This window comes from Dermochelys coriacea, chromosome 3 (assembly GCF_009764565.3).
Source record: "Dermochelys coriacea isolate rDerCor1 chromosome 3, rDerCor1.pri.v4, whole genome shotgun sequence".
NCBI classification, from domain to species: Eukaryota; Metazoa; Chordata; order Testudines; family Dermochelyidae; genus Dermochelys; species Dermochelys coriacea.
In genome coordinates this window covers 143,895,003-143,911,315 of record NC_050070.1, presented here as the reverse complement: position 1 = coordinate 143,911,315, position 16,313 = coordinate 143,895,003, and the positions used below count along the sequence as shown (strand labels likewise).

At 43.8% G+C, this 16,313-nt stretch overlaps 1 protein-coding gene across 3 annotated transcripts in view; it reads left to right on the top strand.

Annotated features, from left to right (window-relative positions):
- Positions 1-7,597: 7,597 nt before the first annotated feature.
- The window catches only part of SMYD3 (SET and MYND domain containing 3), a 675,358-nt gene continuing 666,642 nt past the window's right edge, over positions 7,598-16,313 (top strand). For 2 of the 3 annotated variants that reach the window (XM_043512274.1, XM_038393977.2), the window contains exon 1: positions 7,901-8,129. In XM_043512274.1, coding sequence (XP_043368209.1) covers positions 7,966-8,129 — 164 coding nt within the window. In that variant the 5' untranslated portion in view covers positions 7,901-7,965. Of the gene's footprint in view, positions 8,130-16,313 lie in introns of all 3 variants that reach the window. The other variant, XM_038393975.2, reaches the window with a different exon arrangement.

Sequence of the window (16,313 nt, the reverse complement as noted above, 5' to 3'; positions counted from 1 at the left end):
ATATATAGTTTAAATAAGAACTTGCTATCAGCATCCTGCACGTGACTGACCATCACATGTGGAATGTAACTACTTAAAGCTATTTCCTATTGTATAATATTGCAATGTTGGGGTACTTTAATATGCATATGTGCTAAGGAAACTTATTTTGCCTTTTTAATGTATGCCTTTTGAAAGACTATATGATGATTTAGATGTATTGTATTAAGACCTATTGTGTCAAATAAAAGTTACTTTTGTTTTTCAGGTTTCAGAGTAGCAGCCGTGTTAGTCTGTATTCGCAAAAAGAAAAGGAGTACTTGTGGCACCTTAGAGACTAACAAATTCATTTGAGCCTAAGCTTTCGTGAGCTACAGCTTACTTCATCGGATGCATTCAGTGGAAAATACAGTGGGGAGATGATTTATATACACATGAAACAATGGGTGTTATCATATACACTGTAAGGAGATTGATCACTTAAGATGAGCTATTACCAGCAGGAGGGGGCGGAGGGGAGGAAGAAAACCTTTTGTAGTGATAATCAAGGTGGGCCATTTCCAGCAGTTGACAAGAACATCTGAGGAACAGTGGGCGGGGGAGGGGGGATAACATGGGGAAATAGTTTTACTTTGTGTAATGACCCATCCACTCCCAGTCTCTATTCAAGCCTAAGTTCATTGTATCCAGTTTGCAAATTAATTCCAATTCAGCAGTCTCTTGTTGGAGTCTGTTTTTGAAGTTTTTTTTGTTGAAGAGCAGCCGATCTTAGGTCTGTAATCGAGTGACCAGAGAGATTGAAGTGTTCTCCGACTGGTTTTTGAATGTTATAATTCTTGACGTCTGATTTGTGTCCATTTATTCTTTTACGTAGAGACTGTCCAGTTTGACCAGTGTACATGGCAGAGGGGCATGGCTGGCACATGATGGCATATATCACATTGGTAGATGCGCAGGTGAACGAGCCTCTGATAGTGTGGCTGATGTGCCACACACTCTCAAAGAAACTGCGGAACCAACTGATCAACATCCTCTACAGCAAACAGGGAAAGATTAAGAATGAGCTCTCAAAACTGGATACTCTCATAAAAAACCAACCTTCCACACAAACTTCCTCCTGGCTTGACTTTACAAAAACTAGACAAGCCATTTACAACACACACTTTGCTTCTCTACAAAAGAAAAAGGACACTAAACTACCTAAACTACTACATGCCACAAGGGGTTATAACAGTGGTTCCCTTAACCCAACCATCAATATTGTTAATCTATCCAACTATACTCTTAACCCAGCAGAAGAATCTGTCCTATCTCGGGGCCTTTCCTTCTGCCTCTCCACCCCCACGAACATGATAGAGTTTTGTTGTGACCTAAAAAGAAAAGGAGTACTTGTGGCACCCTAGAGACTAACAAATTTATTAGAGTATAAGCTTTCGTGAGCTACAGCTCATTTCATCGGATGCATTTGGTGGAAAAAACAGAGGAGAGATTTATATACACACACACAGAGAACATGAAACAATGGGTTTATCATACACACTGTAAGGAGAGTGATCACTTAAGATAAGCCATCACCAGCAGCAGGGGGGGGAAACGAGGAAAACCTTTCATGGTGACAAGCAAGGTAGGCTAATTCCAGCAGTTAACAAGAATATCAGAGGAACAGTGGGGGGTGGGGTGGGAGGGAGAAATACCATGGGGAAATAGTTTTACTTTGTGTAATGACTCATCCATTCCCAGTCTCTATTCAAGCCTAAGTTAATTGTATCCAGTTTGCAAATTAATTCCAATTCAGCAGTCTCTCGTTGGAGTCTGTTTTTGAAGCTTTTTTGTTGAAGTATAGCCACTCTTAGGTCTGTGATCGAGTGACCAGAGAGATTGAAGTGTTCTCCAACTGGTTTTTGAATGTTATAATTCTTGACGTCTGATTTGTGTCCATTCATTCTTTTACGTAGAGACTGTCCAGTTTGACCAATGTACATGGCAGAGGGGCATTGCTGGCACATGATGGCATATATCACATTGGTAGATGTGCAGGTGAACGAGCCTCTGATAGTGTGGCTGATGTGATTAGGCCCTATGATGGTATCCCCTGAATAGATATGTGGACAGAGTTGGCAACGGGCTTTGTTGCAAGGATAGGTTCCTGGGTTAGTGGTTCTGTTGTGTGGTGTGTGGTTGCTGGTGAGTATTTGCTTCAGATTGGGGGGCTGTCTGTAAGCAAGGACTGGTCTGTCTCCCAAGATCTGTGAGAGTGATGGGTCGTCAACAACATACTAACCCACAGAGACCTTCCTACCAACACTACAAAAAGAAGGATTCTGGGTGGACTCCTCCTGAAGGTCGAAACAACAGACTGGAATTCTACATAGAGTGCTTCTGCCGATGTGCATGGGCTGAAATTGTGGAAAAGCAGCATCATTTGCCCCATAACCTCAGTCGTGCAGAACAGAATGCCATCCACAGCCTCAGAAACAACTCTGACATAATAATCAAAAAGGCTGACAAAGGAGATGCTGTCGTCATCATGAATAGGTCGGAGTATGAACAAGAGGCTACTAGGCAGCTCTCCAACACCACTTTCTACAAGCCATTACCCTCTGATCCCACTGAGAGTTACCAAAAGAAACTACAGCATTTGCTCAAGAAACTCCCTGAAAAAGCACAAGAACAAATCCGCACAGACACACCCCTAGAACCCCGACCTGGGGTATTCTATCTGCTACACAAGATCCATAAACCTGGAAATCCTGGACGCCCCATCATCTCAGGCATTGGCACCCTGACAGCAGGATTGTCTGGCTATGTAGACTCCCTCCTCAGGCCCTACACTACAATCCATCGGTGATCTTCCTGAAAACACCATCCTGGCCACTATGGATGTAGAAGCCCTCTACACCAACATTCCACATAAAGATGGACTACAAGCCGTCAGGAACAGTATCCCCAATAATGTCACGGCTAACCTGGTGCCTGAACTTTGTGACTTTGTCCTCACCCATAACTATTTCAACTTTGGAGACAATGTATACCTTCAAATCAGCGGCACTTCGATGGGAACCCGCCTGGCCTCACAGTATGCCAACATTTTCATGGCTGAATTAAAACAACGGTTCCTCATCTCTCATCCTCTAATGCCCCTACTCTACTTGTGCTACATTGATGACAACTTCATTATCTGGACCCATGGAAAAGAAGCCCTTGAGGAATTCCACCACGATTTCAACAATTTCCATCCCACCATTAACTTCAGTTTGGACCAGTCCACACAAGAGATCCACTTCCTGGACGCTACGGTGCTAATAAGCGATGGTCACATAAACACCACCCTATACCGGAAACCTACTGACCGCTATTCCTGCCTACATGCCTCCAGCTTTCACCCAGATCATACCACACGATCCATTGTCTACAGCCAAACTCTACGATACAACAGCATTTGCTCCAACCCCTCAGACAAACACCTGCAAGATCTCTATCATGCATTCTTACAACTACAGTACCCACCTGCTGAAGTGAAGAAACAGATTGACAGAGCCAGAAGAGTACCCAGAAGTCACCTACTACAGGACAGGCCCAACAAAGAAAATAACAGAACGCTACTAGCCATCACCTTCAGCCTCCAACTAAAATCTCTCCATTGCATCATCAAGGATCTACAACCTATCCTGAAGGATGACCCATCACTCTCACAGATCTTGGGAGACAGGCCAGTCCTTGCTTACAGACAGCCCCCCAACCTGAAGCAAATACTCACCAGCAACCACACACCACACAACAGAACCACTAACCCAGGAACCTATCCTTGCAACAAAGCCCGTTGCCAACTCTGTCCACATATCTATTCGGCCCACCATCATAGGGCCTAATCACATCAGCCACACTATCAGAGGCTCGTTCACCTGCACATCTACCAATGTGATATATGCCATCATGTGCCAGCAATGCCCCTCTGCCATGTACATTGGTCAAACTGGACAGTCTCTACGTAAAAGAATGAATGGACACAAATCAGACGTCAAGAATTATAACATTCAAAAACCAGTTGGAGAACACTTCAATCTCTCTGGTCTCTCGATTACAGACCTAAGAGTGGCTATTCTTCAACAAAAAAACTTCAAAAACAGACTCCAGCGAGAGACTGCTGAATTGGAATTAATTTGCAAACTGGATACAATGAACTTAGGCTTGAATAGAGACTGGGAGTGGATGGGTCATTACACAAAGTAAAACTATTTCCCCATGTTATTCCCCCCCCCCCCACTATTCCTCAGACATTCTTGTCAACTGCTGGAAATGGCCTACCTTGATTATCACTACAAAAGATTTTCTTCCTCCCGCCCCCCTCCTGCTGGTAATAGCTCATCTTAAATGATCACTCTCCTTACATTGTGTATGATAACACCCATTGTTTCATGTTCTCTGTGTATATAAATCATCTCCCCACTGTATTTTCCACTGAATGCATCCGATGGAGTGAGCTGTAGCTCACGAAAGCTTATGCTCAAAGAAATTTTAATCTCTAAGGTGCCACAAGTACTCCTTTTCTTTCTGTTTTTCAAAGACTGCTACCTGACTGTGATTCCTTTGAGCAGAAAGCTGTAGCTATTTCCTCCCAAGGGCTAATAGAGTTAGTTTGTTCTGGGGAGTTTTTCCAAAGGCCCAAGGAAAAACCCTAGCAATTCCTCTAAGGCTGTCCCCTCTCCCCCTTTTACCAACCAGACAAATTGAGGATTGAGTTAATGATCTAGGCAGGCCATTGTGGAGGTGCCTTGAGTCTTGTTTTTGGCGGTGACAAAGGTGATCCAGTTCATATATTGTACTTGGACTTTCAGAAAGCCTTTGACAAGGTCCCTCACCAAAGACCCTTAAGCAAAGTAAGCATTCATGGGATAAGGTAGAAGGTCCTCTCAAGGATCAGTAACTAGTTAAACAATAGGAAACAAAGGATAGGAATAAATATTAAGTTTTCAGAATGGAAAAAGAGGTAAATAGCAGGGTCCCCTGCAACCTGTGCTGGTCAACATATTTATAAATGACCTGGAAAAGGGGGTGAATAGTTAGGTAGCAAAGTTTGCAGACAATACAAAATTACTCAACATAGTTAAGCCCAAAGCTGACTTGTGAAGAGTTACAAAAGGATCTCCTAAAACTGGGTAACAAAATATCAGATGAAATTCAATGTTGCTAAGTGCAAAGTAATACAGCTTGCGAGGGGGGTGGGGGGAAGAATCCTAACTATACATTAGCTGTTACCACTCGAGAATGAGATTTTGGAGTGTTTTTGTGGACAGATATCTGAAAATATCTGCTCAGTGTGTAGCAGCAGTCAAAAAAGTTAACAATCTTAGGAAAGGGATAGGTAAGACAGAAAATATAATGACACTATGTAAACCCACGGTACTCCCTCACCTTGAATACTGCATACAGTTCTGGTTGCCCCATATCAAAAATGATACAATAAGCAAATGGTACAGAATAGGAAAACAAAAATGGTAAGGGGTATGGAATAGCTTCCATACAAGGAGAAATAAAAAAGATTGAGATTGTTCCTTAGTCATCTCTTCTCTAAAATGGGGGGAATATGATAGAGGTCTATAAAATCATGAATGGTGTGGAGAAAGGGAATAGGAAAGTCTTATGTATCTCTTCAAATAACATAAGAACTAGGGCCACCTTATGAACGTAATAGGCATCAAGTTTAAAATTAACAAAAGGAAGTACTTCACACAATGCACAGTCAACCTATTGAACTCATTGCCTGCGGATGTTGTGAAGGCCAAAAGTATAACTGTTTTCAAAAAAGAATTAGATAATATCAGGGAGAATATGTGCATCTATGGCTATGAACCAAGATGGTTAGGGACACAATCCCATGCTCTGGGTGTCCCTAAACCTCTGATTTCCAGAAGGTATGACTAGGACAGATCACTCCAAATTGCCCTATTCTGTTCATTCCTTCCAACGCATCTGGCACTGGCCACTATCAGAAGACTGGATAGTTGGCTGGACGGACTATTGGTCTGACCCAATACAGCCAGTCTTTTATGTTTTAATGATGATAATTATTTTGTTCAAAACTACCAATGGCTGGATGTGGACTAATGGATGATTCTTTAGTCCAGGGGTCTCAAACTCCCAGCCTGTAGACCATCTGCAGCCTGCAAGCCTCCCCATTGTGGCCCATGGGGCTCTAGCAGTTTTGGGGCCAGGTCTCTCCCTTAGCCCCACTTGCCACCCCCGGGTGTTCCCCCACAGGGGCCCCGGCAGCGCAGTGGAGCTGAGCAGCATCTGCCTGCTCGCTCCAGTGGCTGCTGGCCGCCCCCACAGCCCAGGGGCAGCGCGGGGCTGTGCCTCTGTGTGTTGCCCCCACTCCAAGCACCCCTATGGCCAATGGGATGCTGCGGGGGTGGTGCTTGGGATAGCAGTGCGTGGAGGCCACTTGGCCTGCCCCACCTTGGAGCTGCAGGTAAGCGCTGCATCCTCCCATCCCCAGCCCAGAGCCTGCACCCCCTTCCTGTTCCCACACACTCACTCCTGTCCCAAAACTCCTTCCCAGAGCCTGCACCCAGCACCTAAACTCCCTCCCAGAGCCTTAGGCGGAGGTATGTGTATGTAGTTTTGGGCAGCATGAGTGACATTATTTGCCTGCTTGGGAGAATTTGAAGACTGGCACTGGTCCTAAGGTAAATTGAGTTTGAGACCCCTGCTTTAGTCCATTTCTCATTGAGTCCTACACAATATCTTGTCTGAATTATCTAAATATATATTTGAAATAGTATTTATAACTATGGCTAAGTCACATTGCTTCAGTCATTTAAAGACAAAGACTATTAAATATATACACTGTAGAGCATAATCCTGCATCTGCCAAGAGAGAAGGGCTAGGTGACCTCACAGGTAATTTTGTTTCCATCTCATTCTCAGCCTGAGAGAAAGTGCTAATGAAAGTCCTATCATCCTGACCAATTTCATGATTTATTTAGTACAGCCATAATTAATACCCAAAAAAGTATGTGATCAAATACCAAATAGGAGTGTTTGATTATTGAATGCAAATACAATATCATGAGCTACAAAAAAAAAAAAAAAATCTGAATATTGTCACACTTGACAATTTTACATAATTTAAGTGGAGATTAGTTCCTTAAAGCTGTGCTTCTTCTTGTGAATTCTGGGAAGTATGAAACAACAAAGCTTTATTCCTATGACTTATGTTTTTCATGGAAAATCATGGAAAAATTATATCCGGTACTCTGCAGTTATATTATTTATTCAGTGCGTGCATTTTCTGTTGTTTCTATTCACTTTTTTCTGTATCATGGTTCTTGATAACGGCACTGCAAAGCCCCATTCCTCCCTTACATTTATTCACTCAAGAGGTAAATGTTCCATTTTATTATTGTTTATTTTTGTTCATTTCTGTTAGCAACTTCCAGTGTGCAAACACAAATGGTACCTCCTGGCCCTGATCTTACACTCTAAAAAGCCAACAGTCCGGCTAGGGGGAAGGAGTACAACATATGAGCAAAGTGATCACATGGTCGTTGGCCACGTCCTGATAATTAATATTATTTTTAATATAAATCTATAGCGAGACTATCCCCAAATACATCTCCGCTCAGGGCAGTGGGGGAGGTGGGCAGGGATACCAGGCCGCTGGTAGCTGCCTGCAGGGCGCGGAGACCAGACCCTCCCCAGCATCCTTGGGGAAGGGAAGAGTCCAGCCCTCCCCGTCAGTTCGAGGCACCACAGCAAGTCCCCGGACCCTGTGGCGGGCTGGGGCTGGGGCTCTCCTCGCCCTGCGCCCCCACCGGCAGCCTGCCGCAGGGCGGGGCTTTTCTCCTTGCTAGGCCCCAGGCAGGTGAGGGCACGGGCGGGGGGGGGGGGGGGGGGGGGAAGCGGGTCTCTGCCCTTACCAAAGATGGCTCCGGCAGCTACTGGGGCCGGATCACGTGGCGGCCGAAGGCGGTTGCGGCGCGGGACATGGAGCCAGGGCGGCTGGAGAAGTTCCCGAGCCCGGGCCGGGGCAGCGGCCTCCGCGCGCTGAAGCGGGCGCGGCCCGGCGAGCTGCTGTACCGGGCCGAACCCTTCGCCTGCACCGTCACCAAGCACCGACTGGGCGGCGTGTGCGAGCGCTGCCTGCGCAGGTACCGAGCCGGGCCCGGTCCTCCGGCAGCCCCCAGCCGCCTTTCCCGCGTCCCCGCCCGCTGCCGCTGCCCGCAAACACACCCACCCGCTCCTGCCCCTGCTGGAGCCGCGTGCGGCGGAGCCTGCCCTGCGCAGGGCCAGCCCGGGGCGACCCTCGCGTTACAGACCCAGACCCCACGCCCGGCTCCCGCCCTGCGCAGCCCTGGCGGCCGCGGGCCTCGTGTGTGGGACGGGACGGGACGGGAGCCCCGCCCGCCCGGCCTCTTCGCACCCCGCTCCGCGCCGCCCTGGCTGCAGGGCGGGCTGCAGCCCAGAGCCTGGTGCGCGCCTGCAGCCCGGGTTTTTGGCCATTAGGAGTTTGTATCTAGCGCCGGGCGGGCTCGGCAGAGCAGGCGGGGCGGGCAGGGAAGGGCACTGCCGTGCTGAGTTGTGCTATTGGCCAGTCACAACGACGGGGCGGCAGTGACAGAGGGTGAGAGGAAGAGCTGTGGTAAAGGCAGGATGAGATTTATGTCTAGGGTTGGCAGAATTGGATTTTTTTTTTTTTTTAGATAAAAATAAACCTCGCTCTCTGATTTAAAAAAAAAATTAAGCAGTTCTCCCTGATTTTTACCAATTTAAATGTTCATAGATATGGGAAATTAGGGAGGGGGCGAACAGTAGGGAGTGTCTGACAATAATTACTTAATATGTATCGTTGGGATTATGCTTTCCAATGTGCATTACTTTGCATGTATCGACATTACATTTCATCTGCCATTTTGTTGTCCAGTTGCCCAGTTTTGAGAGATCCTTTTGTAGCTCTTCGCAGTCTGCCCGGTTTCTAACTATCTTTAGTAATTTTGTTTCATCTGCTAATTTTGCCACCTCACTGTTTACTCCTTTTTCCAGATAACTTATGGATATTTTGAATAGGACTGGTCCCAGAACAGACTGCTGGGGGACACCACTATTTACCTCTCCATTCTGAAAACTGACCATTTATACCAACCCTTTGTTTCCTTTGTTAACCAGTTACCAATCCATGAGAACACCTTCCCTTTTATCCCACGGCAGCTTACTTTGCATAAGAGCCTTTGGTGAGGGACCTTGTCAAAGGCTTTCTGAAAATTTAAGAACCCTAAATCCACTGGATCTTCTTGGTCCACATGCATGTTGACCCTCTCAAAGAATTCTAATAGATTGGTGAGGCATGATTTCCCTTTACTAAGACCATGTTGAATCTTCCTCAACAAATTATGTTCATCTATATGTTCGACAATACTGTTCTTTATTATAGTTTCAACCATTTTGCTTGGTACTAAAGTCAAGCTTACAGACTTGTAATTGCCAGGATCACCTCTGGAGCCCTTTTTAAATATTGGCATCACATTAGCTATCCTCCAGTCATCTGGTACAGAAGCTGATTTAAATGATAGGTTACAGACTACAGTTAGTAGTTCTGCAATTTCACATTTGAGTTCCTTCAGAACTCTTGGGTGAATACCATCTGGTCCTGGTGACTTATTGCTGTTTAATTTAACAATTTGTTCCCAAACCACCTCTAATGATACCTCAATCTGGGACAGTTCCTCAGATCTGTCACCTAAAAAGAATGGCTCAGCTTTGGGAATCTCCCTCACATCCTCAGCAGTGAAGACCGATGCAAAGAATTCATTTAGTTTCTCTGCAGTGGCCTTATCATCCTTGAGTGCTCCTTTAGCAACTCCATTGTCCAGTGGCCCACTGGTTGTTCAGCAGGCTTCCTGCTTCTGATGTTCAGTACTTAACAACAACATTTATTTTTTTTAATGTTGAAATCAATGTTTATTGACATTTACTAACAAAAATTTAATACTGCCAAGCCAATTTATAACCATATCTTTCAAATGTCCCTCATTTCAACCTCAAAGTATCTACGATCCATACAGATTACTTGTCCCCTCACTTTTATTGTGAAATTATTTACATCAAAAGTAGAGTCATGAAAATGAGATTATAGAAAGAGTTGTATACATTAATGCAATATTTTGTGTGTCTGATTTTGAGCATAGGCGCCGACTCCGTGGGTGTTCCGGGGCTGGAGCACCCATGGGGAAAAATTGGTGGGTGCTCTGCACCCACTGGCAGCTCCCCACCCCATCTTGCCTCCGCTCTGTCTCCTCCCCAGAGTGCACCTTCCCCTCTTCTCCCCCTAGCTCCCAGTGCTTCCCACTGCAAAACAGCTGTTTCATGGTGGCAAGCACTGGGAGGGAGGGGGGGGAAGGGGGAATGCTGTGCGCTCGAGGAAGAGGCTGGGCCGGGGCGGGAATTTGGGGAAGGGGTCCAATAGGAGCAGGGAGGGGGCGGAGTTGGGGCAGGGACTCTGGGGAAGGGGTTGGAATGGGGGCAGAGCAGGAGGGGGCGGGGGCAAGGGTGGAGTCGGGGCGGTGCGGGGGTCGAGCATCCACTGGTGCCGGGAAAAGTTGGCGCCTGTTGTTTTGAGTATATGCCATAATTTCTGCCCCAAATTTGGACCTTGACAGGTTGAGAACTGAGAAGAATGATGACAGTAGTAATCAGTTATGATATGTTTCTAACATACACATCATGTCAGTTCCTTTTTTCTTTTAATAATGAGGTTTTTGTCGATCATATGCACTCGGGTACACTCATAATGCTTTAAACTCCCTCCAACTTTCTGCAATTTGATTATAGTAATCAGTTAGGAAAGCAAACAAACAACCTGGTAATTTATTTATACTGATTATTTTAAGAGTAAGCCTTCCCCTCATTTTTATGAATTAATTTAATGCTATTCTCATGTTTCCATCTGTTCCTTGTCAGTTTAAGTCTGGGAGACTAATGGACAAGATTAGTGTTGCTGGATTCAATGGCAAGTGAGAAGCCTGGTTCATAAACTGCTCCAAAGTGGAGGATTTTCTAGCTGGAGTTGATGGCTTGAGAAACAGTTATCAGTCTACTTTGGGATAGACTGGATGTTTCCTTAATTTCCATTAATCTATCAAAAGATTGTAAATCCAGGCCCAGTCCAGGGATGAGCTCTGCTTTGGGTGCACAGGTCTGCCCATTTATGACTTAGGGTTATCTCAGTACACCTACAAGATTTCAGCTAAATCCCAGCCTTTAGCATAACTATTCCCACAAGGCCTCATACTATACAACAGGCCCATAATTATAATAAGCATTATAACCCAGTTGTTTGTTCTGCTTGTTGTTAAACTTAGAGGAGAAATTATGTTACTCAAAATATAAACCCTCCAAGATCAGGTCAACATTCTTCTTAATAGAAAAGTTCCCAAGGAGTTTGGGGATGGGAGGAGGAGGTTGCGCACACACAGTGAATCTTGGACTTTATAGACAAGAGACGTTCTCCCAGTTGTTCGGCCCGAGATTTGCTTGAACTGACCTTGATAGGAAGTCCTTTGTGACAGCAATACCATCTTTCTGCCACCTGCCTTTTTTACACTGACTGTGCCTGTTTACACTGTTCTGCAAAGCAGAACAAGAAACGATAATGTGGTTTGTTTGTCTCTCACTGGATTTCCTTAAGCACATGTCACACAACAGCCTGTAATTACGGATGCCAAGAAACTGCTTGAGATTTCAAAGTATAAAACACCGTTAATGACTGCTGCTTGGAGGAGCTAGTCCTGAAACCCAAAAGGGGAGGGGCAATTCTTGATTTAGTCCTAAGTGGCACACTCAATCTGGTCCAAGGGGTGAATGTAGCTGAACCTCTTGGTAATAGTGATCATTATATAATTATGTTTAACATACTTGCAGAGGAAAAAATACTGAAGAAACCCATCACAGTAGTATTTAATTAAAAAAGGGGGAACTACACAAAAATTAGTAGGCTAATTAAAAGGAATGGTCACAAGTGAAATGCCTGAAAGCTTCATGGAAACTTTTTAAAAATACCATAATAGAGGCTCAAACTAGAGGCAGAGACAAAAAGGCATCCTTTTAAAAACTGGAAGTCAAATCCTACTGAGGAAAATAGAAAGCAACATAAACTCTGGCAAGTCAAGTGTAAAAGTATAGTTAGTCAGGCCAAAAAAGAATTTGTAGAGCAACTAGCTAAAGACACAAAAAATGAGAGCAAAATATTTTTTACGTACATCAGAAGCAGGAAGTCTGCCAAACAAATCCGTGGGGTCATTAGATGATCAAGGTGCTAAAGGAGCTCTCAGAGAAGACACGGCTGTTGAAGAAGAAGCTAAATGAATTTGTTGCAACAGTCTTTGCAAGGGGTCACCCAATGAAATGAATAAATGTTTAAAACAAGCATGTTTAAAACAAGCATAAGCAAGTACTTCTTCACACAACACACAGTTGACCTGTGAAACTTGTTGCCGGGGATGTTGCGAAGGCCAACAGTATAACTGGGTTAAAAAAAAAAAAAGTTAGTGAAAGATGGGTCCATCAATAGCTATAGCCAAAATGGTCAGGGATGCAACCCTATGCCCTGGGTGTCCCTAAACCTCTGACTGCCAGACGGTGAGACTGGACAAAAGGGGATGGATTGCTTGATTAAATTGCCCAGTTCTGTTCATTCCCACTGAAGCATCTGGCACTGGCCACTGTCTGAAGACAGGATACTGGTCTAGATGGACCATTGGTCTGATAGAATATGGCTGTTCTTATGTTTATGTTCTAACTAACACGGCATAATTTCCCAATGTAGGCAGACATGTTTATGTATGAAGGTAAACATGTCAGTTATTGGTACGAGTGAAGAGGATGGATTGTAGTACAATAATGCTCACTTCTGAAAATGTGCCTTCTGCAAAGGCATATAACTCTGATCCCTGATCTGGTGGAATAAAGGCAGAAGGGGAAAAAACCCTAGATCAACAACCGTAAAAGATCTTATACATATAAAAGACCTCAAGCAGAAACAATATCTCATTTTTTGTGTGGGCCATAAACAAATGTAATAGCATTGGAGGTCACATTCAGTGGAGAGAAGCGTACTACACAGAAGCTTGTAAATCCGATGGGGCAGAAGCTGGAAAATCCTATGGGAAAAATCGCCCCCTTTGATTCTGTGAGGAGAGGAGGCCCAGATTTAGTAGATGGGATCTGGATGTGCACAGGAGAAGTGGAAGAACACAAGCTCTATGCCCTTCTGCACAGTGAACTCTCTCCTGAGGTGGTGTAAGGGTGGTGTCAGCTGGGTAGGCACTAGCAGCAGCATTTCTCCCAAAGGGGCTGTGCCACTATGGAATCCATGGTTGAGGTCATGAAGTAGTGCTGAGTCATAGGGCCTCTGCACAGTTGGTACTGGCCTCCGCAGATCTGAGGTACACACTGTGACGGGTTGGATCACAGAAACCCCGGGAGCTGCCACCTGATGTGCCAAGACTACTTCTGCTCCTGCTTTCCTGCCCTGTCAGCTTAGGAGTTCAGTGCCCTGCCTGGTTTGAGCCAGACCTGCTAGCCTGCTGCAAACCCAGACCCAGGTCTGAACCACGTCCCTAACAGCTGTGGGCTTTACTGAAAGCAGCTTACAAAAATGTTCCTGTCTTTAACACTCAGATGCCCAACTCCCAGTGGGGTCCAAACCCTAAATAAATCCTTCTTACCCTGTATAAAGCTTATACAGGGTAAACTCATGAATTGTTCGCCCTCTATAACACTGATAGAGAGTGATGCACAGCTGTTAATACATACTCTGGGTTAATTAATAAGTAAAGTGATTTTATTAAATACAGAAAGTAGGATTTAAGTGATTCTAAGTAGTAACAGACAGAACAAAGTGAATTACCAAGCAAAATAAAACAAAACACGTGAGTCTAAGTCTAGTACAGTAATAAAAACTGAATACAGATAAAATCTCACCCTTAGAGATGTTTCAATAAGTTTCTTTCATAGACCGGACACCTTTCTAGTCTGGGCACAATCCTTTCCCCTGGTACAGCCCTTGTTCCAGCTCAGGTGGTAGCTAGGGGATTCCTCATGATGGCTGCCTCTCTTTGTTCTGTTCCACTCTCTTGTATATCTTTTGCATAAGATGGGAATCCTTTGTCCCTCTGGGTTCCTACTCCTCCTTCTCAGTGGAAAAGCACCAGGTTAAAGATGGATTCCTGTTCAGGTGACATGATCACATGTCACTGTAAGACTTCATTACTCACTTGCCAGCACACAGGTATACAGGAAGACTTGCAAGTAAAACAGAGCCATCTACAGTCAATTGTCCTGGGTAATGGGAGCCATCAAGATTCCAAACCACCATTAATGCCCCACACTTTGCATAATTACAGTAGGCCCTCAGAGTTGTATGTCATATTTCTAGTTTCAGATACAAGAGTGATACATTTATACAAATAGGATGACCACACTCAGTAGACTATAAGCTTTGTAATGATACCTTACAAGAGACCTTTTGCATGAAGCATATTTCAGTTACATTATATTCAAACTCATTAGCATATTTTCATAAAATCATATAGAGTGCAATGTCACACACACATCTTAGGGTGTGATTTGTGGATTTAAAGGGCAATTGCCCTGACAGGGTGGCACCCCTTCTGCTTGATGAAATGTGCAGTGTAAATTTCATGAGTGTGAATTGGTGGAATTTTCTGCCTCCTGTATGTATTTATCCTGAGTCAAGGATGAACCCCCAGTTTTATTTGCTGAGGTCTGACACAAATAGCCCCTTTTATTCTCTCTCTTCCTCCCCCCGCCTCCAACAAAAACTAGCAAACCCAAAAGCAACCTGTATGTTTCTAGAAAAGGCCATTGCTGTATGATTTTTCCAGCCTTAGCCATATAAACTGGGGAACTATCTGATCTGTTATTTCCAGACCAATCATTATCTTTTTGTCAATTTTAATTCCTGAAATGGTTGTGGTTAGGAAACAAAAAGCATGTGTGATGTCTTGGCTTTAAGAATTGTGATAAGAACATGTGACCAATGGTCCATCTAGCTCAGTATCCTGTCTTCTCGCTGTAGTTTGTGCCATGTGCTTCAGAGGGAATGAACAGAACAGGGCAATTTATTGTGTGATCTGGTTGTGCAGTCCCAGCTTCTAGTAGTCAGAAAGAAGAAAGTATTGTTACCTCGGTTTTACAGATGGAGAAACTGAGACATGGAGCCTGGGGAGTGACTTGGCCAAGGTTACCAAGGGGGCCAGTGGCAGAGCCAGGAATAGAATGAATGTCTCTGGAGCCCTAGACCAGTTCTCTACCTGCTAAGCTCTACTGCCTTCCTTATAACTCAGTGTTGTCCACTGTTAGGATCTTTTATCACAAATCTTCCGATATTTGGTGTTTTTCTTATAGTGCCAGTTCTTATATTGATGTGGTTACCTGAGAATCTCAGGTTTCATTTAAAAAATATTTTCTAGCCTTCATGGTTGCAGAGGAAAGATTGAAAATGTGACCGGGTTCATTAGTATTATTATTTTATTTATTTCATTTAGCAAATCTCATGATTTTTAGCTAATCTCATCATCTTTGAAACCTTGCTCAAAATTTTTGAACACTTTGGGTTGGCAATCATGGGTTACTGCACCTCTAAGCTTTGGAACATTCAGGATTGGTAGTATTTAGTTCTTGCTTTAATTGGGAAATCTTTTGGTTTGAGAATGAATTTAAGAATGAAGTAGGATTAGATATAGTTTATAAATAAAGACCCTTTCATTTTGCCAACTAGTTTATTTTAAAAAATGTTCTTGTTTTCTTATAGTTTTCATCCAGTTAAAGCAATTGAAGGCGTAGTGGAGACATAATGCTGTTATATGATTGAGTTATTACTGCTCTGACCCCATAATGAAACCAAATGTTCTTTTTTTCCCTAAAATTCAGAAATTTTGCAGAAATTAGGCCCTGCCTAGTAATTCTATTTTCTTCCCCCACTCCGAGTGAGATTATTCATTAAAATTGTCTTCCAGACCTTTTTTGACTTGCTAAATATTATTAACTTAGTTTTAGGGTAACTTCGATACTTACATACTCACAGTGTTATAATATATTATGTATATGTGTGTGTGTGTGTGTGTGTGTATATATATATATATATATATAAGTACAATGTTTTAGTTCTTTGTTTCAAGGTTGTAGAAATAAAGATTGTATACATAGTTTAAAAACAGACATAACTACTGAGGTAGGCTATAGAATAGAAATGTGTTTTGTGGATTTGGGGTTATATTTATAAACAAGAACAAAATATCCAGTATAGTGTTTGCGTA